The sequence below is a fragment of the Plectropomus leopardus genome, chromosome 1 (assembly GCF_008729295.1).
Source record: "Plectropomus leopardus isolate mb chromosome 1, YSFRI_Pleo_2.0, whole genome shotgun sequence".
In the NCBI taxonomy this organism is placed as follows: Eukaryota; Metazoa; Chordata; class Actinopteri; order Perciformes; family Serranidae; genus Plectropomus; species Plectropomus leopardus.
In genome coordinates, this window is record NC_056463.1 from 37,749,441 (window position 1) to 37,758,420 (window position 8,980).

Below are 8,980 nucleotides of genomic sequence, written 5' to 3' on the forward strand. Positions count from 1 at the left end.
ACGAAAGCGCCAGGAGGGTGGACGGGAGGATTGGCCATGGCCAGGGTGAAAGTAGGCAAAGGCCGCCGCGACAGAAAATGATCGGAAAGGAGACCAGAACCGTGGGACGGAACGACATGGTGCACTGGTGCAGTGGCTGGGATTGCACGGCCGGGGGCGCCAACAACCCAACTGACTAGGAAGCTGTGGGTGTACGACTGGGGACAACGGAATCCCGGTGCAGGGTGCCCCAGCAAGAGCGAAGTGGTGCAATTGTAGAGCATACGCGGCCGGGGGCACCGATACCCTGGCACCAGAATTCCCATCATGAAACAAATGCTGCAGTCGCTGAGATTGAGCAGTAGAGGGCACTGGCAGCCCAGTGCCAGGTGCCCCAAGGGGACAGAGCTGCTGCGGACGGCCAGGAAGAGCAGGAAGTGGCGCTGGCATCCCGGTGCCAGGCGGTCCAACATGAGCGGGCTGCTCAAATTGAAGAGGGAGAACAGTCGAGGCTGCAGGCAACGCGGCGTCGAGAATCCCAGGTGAGGTGAGCTGATGGGAGTGGGATGGCGCCACTGACACATCTGATGCCTCAGGCAAACCTGACCTCCGCGGCCGGCGGGTCCGAGGTGAAGCGACTGCCGCAGCCCCAGCGCCCCGCTCTTGCTGAGGTTTCTTCCATTTTTTTTTTTTTTTTTTGGGAGTTTTCCCTTGGGTGATGTGAGGGTCTAAGGGCAGAGGGATGACGTAAACTGTACAGGCAACTGAGGCAAACCATGTTTTGTGATAATGGGCTCTACAAATAAAACCGACTTGACTAGACTTGACTTGACACGCCAGAGGCAGCATGTCCCCGCTTCCTATTCAGCACGGTCCACCGGAAGTGGTTGAAGACGAACCGGCCCTTTAACAGAGGTGCTGATGTCATGGCGCACGACGGGAGCCACCGCGATGACCCGTCACTCAGATGTCAGGATGTCAAAAAGCTTTGTTGTCAGTTCTGTGAAACTGTATTTCCCGGTCTTCAAAGGCGGCCGGCAATCGGGAGACCTCACTGGAGCGTGGTGACGCCGTGCTCCAGCGCACATTGCTCGACGGCGAGCCGCCGAGCCGGCAGAGTCGAGACAATGGCGGGAGGCCGCCACCATCCTCCGCGGCGATGGAGTAGGAGAACCGCGGCGGCGCAGGGCTTCACGGGGGCGACCGCGTCCTCTTCTTTCTGCTGAGGGTGGCGGACCAGGAGATGCAGAGGAACCATCGGCCGAGCTGTACACCTGGATGGTGAGCAGAGAGGAGCCAGGTGGAACACGGACCAAGAAGGGAACCGAGGGGCCGGCGGCCGGTTGCAGTGCTGAGGTCGGCGTCTCCGGCACGGACGCAACAGAGAAGTTGTCGGCGTCGGACCCTGAGGACGCCTGCACGGCCAGATGGAGACGGTGAGGGCCATCATCACGGCTTCGACCGAACAGGTCGTCATCTGACAGGGACAGAGAGAGACAGAATCCATAATAGGGGTGAGTAAGCGAACCACAGTCGACCGAGAGCAAAACGCTACGTGGTGTGTTGGTACGCGCTCGTGCATAATAACGAAAATGAAAGGGGGAGATCGGGTTAGGAGGATATTTAAGCCGGAAGAGGCGTGGTTGAGGTGTGGTCCTGCTCCTGAAACTCTGCTATATAGCTTCACTAAAATTAGCTTCGCCCTGGAGAGGTGCACACGCTTGACCCTCTACAAACAAGTTTGGTGAATTTAACAGAACCATGAGTCTAAACTCAGACAATTTACATTGTTTCTAAATTCATTTCGAAGTTACCCAATGTCACAAACACTGCTCAGATGATTATTTTATTTTATTTTATTTTGCTTTCCAGCAGGCATCACTGTTTAGGTTTTATTTTCATTGCCTTTACTCTTATTTTACTTCCTTTCTTTATGGTTACATATCTGCATCTGCACTGGTAGAATGCAACTAAACATTTTCTTTAGTATTACTGAGTGCTACTTTATAATAAAGTTGTTTTACATCTCTAAAAGTTTCAAATTAAAGTAGTATTTAATAGTGGATGTGATTAAATACTGCCATCAAATGATTGAATCAGTAATAATAATCCAAAACTACAATACAGAATATATCACCCATAGGGGCCATATTTGTGCATAAAGAACACTTTTTATTTTTGCGTGATACTGCTATTTTTACCAAAATGTCTCAATATTTGTATGATTTACATCCTGAAAAATCCCCAACAGTGATGAGTTTTGACAGCTGAGCTCGACAGGTATTGGTGAATCCTCAGACACACCCAGTGTGAGCTGCCTACAAAGAGCGAGGAGCCGAGCACCTGCTGCAGCCAGCATCAGAGTGCAGGTACAGCAGGTAACCTCTCATTCTTTTTGCTCTCACCTTATTATATTTAACAACTATGTTCACCAAATTTACTCCTCAGATTGTGACTTTATTTTCAGGTTTAATTGGAGAGGACCACTATCATGACTCCAGTTTTCCTTTTCCTCCTCCTCTTCCTCTCCTTAACGGCCATTCCTCCGGTAAGTCTGACTCTTTTAACATTGAGATTAAAAATAATTTTCAAAATCCCAACTTTAAAGGAAATACAGGAAAAACCTTTCTATCAGCTTGATGCAATTTTGGGAGAATTCAGATGGTTTTTTAAAGGATCGTACGAGCCTTTAAGATAGAGAATTGTCAAAATCCATAAAGGAGCACAATCTTTTAATTCAAATGACTGGTAATAAAAATCAAATCAAACCAAAACAAAAGCAATTTTAAAATTGTATTTATTTATTTTTAGTCTGGTTCTCACCTGACAGAAACAAAATAATCAGAAATCTTAACAAAACATAATCAAAAAATGTGCCTTTATGTTGCAGGGTGCATCTGATGATGGACCTCAGAAAGGTGAGTGGATTATTAGAAAATTCCTAAACTATTGGAGTCATTTTTCTGTTTTTTCTGATTCCTATCTGATGAAAATAATTCTAAGTTAATCTGCTGGTAACTGTTATTTTCTCTGTTAACTTTCAGAGGAGCGCTTGGATGTCTCTGAAATCCTCGCAAGAGCAAATGCTGACATTAGTAAGTTTGAAATAATCTAACTCTAAATACGTGATGGCAAAAACACAATGAGACACAGTGTAGAGCTGTAACAACTGATCTGTTAGTTGAGTCAACGGTTAGATCACTAATAATCATTTAAGTCACTTACCAATCCATACATTTGCTGCTTTCAGCTTGTTAAAAGTGAGGATTTGCCACCTTTTTTCCTTTAGATATTAGTGTTAATGAAATATCTTTGGATTTGGACTACTGGTCAGACAAAACTTGTAAGGCTCCTAACCTCTACAAAAGTGTTTATTTTTCAGTATTTTCTTTCATTTTATAGGACAATGGACGGATTATTCAGTTATGACAAGTCAAAAATGCTGTAGCCTGTTTGAGTAAAACTATAGATTTCTGGTTTGAATATTAATCAGAATGTGTGTTTATTTGTTGTTCTGCAGCAACGCCCCTTACGCATGGCGACATTGTGCCAAATTTACAGAGGAATGCAGATCCCTGCACGGCCAGAGGCTGCAAGTGGCCCAAACGTGGAGACTACGTCTTCGTGCCTATCCACATCTCCTCCAGATACAGTACGCTGCAGTAACTGTCTTATGAAAAACCGGTCTTTAGCTTTGTTTGGTTCAAAAAAGTCAAAAAGTTGGTCAAAAAGTTTCATTGTTAGAGGTATGATTTTGACATCGGAAAAACTAAAAAATGACAGTTAGGATGCATGAAGGAAGGCAGATTGTCCTGTTTGTCAGCAGCCTGTTGTTTGTCTATGCAGCCAGAGACGAGCGCAGAATCATCATAAGAGGCCTCCTTACATTCCACAGCTCCACCTGCATTCGCTTTGTCTGGAGGCGCTACTGGCATCGCAGATACCTCTACATCTACTCTGGATCTGGGTAGGAACACACACACACACACACACACACACACACACACACACACACACACAAAGTCCTCCCCAGACATTAAGAAGGTTTTCATTACAGATTTATGCAAAATTTAAGTGATATTTTCAAAATGTCGATTAAACACAATTGCGAGATGACTGTGTTTCCACTGAGTGATGTTCTGCGACTTCTCCTTCGGTGATAACATTCCAAGAAGCATGGTGATGGATGTTCAAAACATTAGCAGGCTTATTTCTATTGCAGCCACCACCGTTGTTATTTTCAATCAGAGGTGATGTAGGCATGTTATGTGAGCGATAATGTAAAGGTGAGCCCCTTATACCTGGGAGCTGCAAATCCAGTCAATTCAGTGTCCTCTAAAATGTCTAAATTTAATAAATATTAATCAAAATCAACTGCAACGTCAGTGAAAATATTCTGATTTCTGATTTAAAACACACATTTAGAATTTTGAAACTATCAGAAATGGATTCAGTATCTTAAATAATCCCCAAAACCTACCAATTAATATCAAAAATTGGCCAAACAGTTGCTGAAATACTATGCAATTTAGGCAAATAATACATATTGCCCAACATACTGTATGCAAGTAAGCATGCAGCAATTCCTTAATGTTTGGGACCCATACTATAAATTTATAACATAAAATTTGGGGTACTCAACATGGGGCTCTATAGGCTTGCAGATAGACTAAAAGACAAACATAGCACAATAATAGACCTATATACCTCCAGGCTGATTACTGCAGCTGAGGAGAACATCACAGTTGCACCCAGTAGCTCCTGATTAGCAAGAAAACTTGGGACCTGGATTTTAGATCTCTGTGGATCTCTTGCTGCATTCCACTCAAAGTCAGAGGTCTGAATTTCCCAGTTGAAATTTCCGACTTCCAAGCATTCCAGATACACAACACCAATCAAAAAGAAAAAGCATCTGACCACAGCAACACTAATTCATTTGACTTGTTGACTTTGAAATACAACAAGAAGACAGGAGCCCATCAATAATACATTTTTTTTTGCTAAATTACATTGTGTATGTGTGTGTGTGTGCGCATCAGGTGTTGGTCCTACGTGGGCCGTCAAAGACGAGGACAGCCGGTCTCCCTGAAAAAAAATGGCTGTTTGTACCAGAACATAGTGCAGCACGAGGTTCTCCACGCTCTGGGCTTCCATCACGAGCACATCCGCTCCGACAGAGACCGATACATCTCCATCCTCACCCAGAACATCCAGTCAGGTCAGCTCACACACAAAAACCAACGCACAGTGCTGGTCTTCTGCTCTGATTTTACATCAGAAGACCAAAGGAGGGAGGACTTTACAGCTTAAACCAAATGTAGCTCTAAATTTGCAAGTGCTTACAGTCTAAAGGAATGTTTGAATCATTGGAATGTACCTAATTTTTGCAGAATCTTTTCAGGCAGTAGGACTTTTTGCCCCCAAAACTGGAACCAGATTATTGTGACAAGAGTTCCTGAGTTCCTTACAAGTTCCTTGCTCTCTCTGCATTTAAAGAAAGCCTCTTAGAGGCAAGGCTGCTTCTTCTATTCAGATGAGAAACATGAGCAAATTGGCCTGATTAATTTTAAAAACATGGCAAGAGGGCAATGAGCAATGAAAGAAGAAATTACCCCAAAATTATCAATAAATTAGTAAAAATACAAGAAAATGACACAAAAACTAATTTATAAAAAATAACAAAAACAAACAAACAAAAAATAAAAAAGAAAAAAGAAAAAGAAAATGACCTGACAAAAGTGCTTAAAATTCTAATAATATTGTAACATGACCTTAAATATAAATTGGGATATTTATAAATATAGTTTTTCCGTAGCTGTTTCCCTAGAAACTGGTCTGTATAGCTTTTTAAAACTCATTTTCTAAATCTACTAATGTCTTGAAATTCATGGAACATTTCTGACCAAGTTGCACATTTTTTTTAAGAAATCACATTTTTTCTTTTGTTTTAATATTAGGGTTTAAAAATCTAAATGTGTGAACCCTTGCCGGGTTCATCTGTATTCAGCCTTGTGTGCAATATCTTATTGTTGTTGTTGGGGTGTGGGCGTGTATGTGTGTGTGTGTGTGTGTGTGTGTGTGTGTGTGTGTGTGTGTGTGTGTGTGTGTGTGTACTTGGGCGTGTTCGTAGGGAGCGGGGTGGGGTATGAATGTGATTTTTGTGCGGGGAGTGGGGAAGGATGGGAATGATTTTAATCTGTAAAGCACTTTGTGTTACTTTTTTGTATGAAAAGCGCTTTATAAATAAAGTTTGATTTGATTTGATTTGATTGAACAGCGTCTGAACACAGCACAAGAAAAGTGACGTCGCTCCGGGTTTCAAAGGGTTTTTAATAAACTGTCAAGGTCTATATAAATGAATTGTTTTGCACCAGTAATCACAAAATTTAGATTTCACTCCCATTTAATAAATGCCAGTAATGTGAGTCTACAACCAGACAGAGCCCAGGGGCCAGATTTAAAAAACTTGCACTGCTACAGAGGACAGAAATAGGGGAAAACTAAATGTTTTGGTCTGTTTTCTCCTCCTGTGCAGGAATGGAACACAACTTTGATCAGCAGCAGACTAACAACCTGGGTACTCCCTATGACTTCAACTCTGTCATGCATTACAGCAGGTGAGTGTTTGCATGAGTGTATTTGTGTATGTTTTGAATGTATAGTCAGTAGTGGAAGAAAGACTGCATCTTTCACTGAAGGAGTCAGTGATAGTTAATATTTGAATTTAACACCCAAACAGAGTCAGATTTACTGCCCTTTTCACTGTCACTGCCTTTCTCTTTATACACCCTTTCCCATGTGCTGTGCACAAGGTCAGATACACCCATGTTGCTGATTGGCTGGGATAGTGCTGTTTGTAAAGCCAGGGCTATGTGTAAACTCTGGAGTGCTTGAACAACACACAACACACATCAACAAAGGAAAACTATCGAGAAACAATAAAACTATTATAAGTATAAATATTATTTAGGTGACAGGAAAAAAATGTATGATTTTTTAAAGAACTTTTTCAGGTCATTTCCAATTTGTTTTTTTGTGTTTTCTTTTGCTAATTACAGGTAATTTTTGATAATCTCCTATTAAGTTGCTTATTGCCTTCCTTACATTACATGTTTTTGCAAGAATTCAATCAGAATCTGGCCACGTATATTTACATATAAAAGGAATTTGACTTGGTGTTTTGTTGCAAAACAATTAACATAAAGAAAGAATAAAAACAGTGAATTTAAATAGAATAAGACACATGATGAAAATACAGAAGCAATTTAAAAATATAAAATGAAAAAAAATACAAAGAACACAAAATTTACGTACGAAAGGTGCAATGGAGGGATTGTATTCAAGTCAATTTTCTTAGGCTTTATAGAGTTAATCTATGAAAAATCATCAAAATTGATTGATTTACTTTTTGTTTTTATCTAAATCTGGAAAAAAGTACAATACTTGTCTCCAAAATTGTAGTGAAGTAAGTAAGTAAGAAGTATAGCATAAAATGGAATTACTCAAGTAAAGTATCTCAAAATTCTACTTAAATACAGTACTTGTGTACTTCATTACATCCCACCACTGTGTATAGTGCATTTGTCATCATGTATTAGGCTGCCCAGAAGAGCCAACACACAAAAAATGCGGTAAATTTGGAGCCAGTGTGTGTACTTGTATTTGTGTGTGTGTGTTAACCAACAATACTGTGTTCCTGCCCTCAAGATACGCCTTCTCCAAAAACGGCGAGCCAACCATCATCGCAAAGAGCAACCCTAACCTCAACTTTGGATGGGCCAGAGAGATGAGCCCCTATGACACCGCCCGCATCAACAAGCTTTATAAATGCTGTGAGTTGCAGACAATGGAAAAGGAGAAAAAAAATGTGTTGAAATGTTAAAAGTGTGACAGTGTTTGATTAATCATAATCTCATTTTTTTTCCGAACCAGCAAGTAAATGACAGAGGAAACAGTAGACCTCCAGAAACTTCAGCTCTCAGCTTGTCAAGATTCAGCCAAAGGCCTACATCTGTTGTTCTGCAGGGATGTTACTTCAAATATTGTTTTCATTTTATGAAGTAATGTTTACTTGTGTGGAAGAGTAGTTGCCACACTGGTGATGGCTAATGGGGATCCAACTAAATAAAATTAAAATTACAATAAAGCAACAGAAACTCATTATTATTAGTGATTATTAGCGCAGCCACAGGAAGTCTATGTCAAAGAAATGAAAACCTTGCACGCGCACAACAATGAAAAATGCTTTATTAGTAAAAGTTAACAGTAACAGTAAAAGTTTTGTATTTATACTAAGTGAAGTCTTATTGACCGAATAAACTTAAAATTAAATTAAAATAAATCTATGCAATAAAGTGACTGTCCCATAAATCTGTAACAAGGCGTCAAATTTTAGACTAAATTTACTTGTATGCTTTTGATAAAAAATAGACCATACAAAGCAAATACTCAAAGAATAGCTACCTCAGAATTGTACAAAATGAATTGCTGATATATAATAGCAGTAGTAGTAATACTACTACTACTACTGATAATAATAATAACAATTAATAATTTTACCAGGACTTCTTGGGAATGTTTTTTTTTTGTGGTTTTTGAATCATGGGGTTTTTGTCTGTGGATATTTTTCCATTTGTGATTCATAAGATGGGTTCCCACTAACCCACAAACTGCCCAGAATTACACTGCAAATATAGCATGCGAAAAAGGAAACACTATAATAAAAAAACAAACAAACAAAAACAAAACACCTCCCATTTATTACAAAAAAGTTTTATGCTTGCATGAGGCTATGGTTCTGGCAATTGGAAAAAGCCATTTTTCGCAAAACTGCAATTCAAACCCTTTTTTGGCTTTTATAGGTCACATGATGCTATGGCTATGTGCTTGTTGGTAGGAGCTGGCTCCCTCTGACATGATCAAGCAGGAGCTATAACAGGTGTTACTGCATCACATAACTCTGCAAAAGTTGGGCAGATCATCTTAAAGTTTTGAATCCATA

At 40.5% G+C, this 8,980-nt stretch overlaps 1 protein-coding gene across 1 annotated transcript; it reads left to right on the top strand.

The window, feature by feature from the left end:
• The first annotated feature begins 2,469 nt into the window (after positions 1–2,469).
• LOC121944850 (low choriolytic enzyme-like) lies at positions 2,470–7,984 on the top strand. Its single transcript, XM_042488783.1, has 9 exons — positions 2,470–2,527; positions 2,870–2,897; positions 3,024–3,074; positions 3,500–3,631; positions 3,826–3,946; positions 5,019–5,197; positions 6,515–6,596; positions 7,687–7,811; positions 7,912–7,984. The coding sequence occupies exons 1-9, from the start codon at positions 2,471–2,473 to the stop codon at positions 7,920–7,922; spliced, it is 786 nt and encodes a 261-aa protein (XP_042344717.1). The 5' UTR covers position 2,470; the 3' UTR covers positions 7,923–7,984.
• Positions 7,985–8,980: the final 996 nt, after the last annotated feature.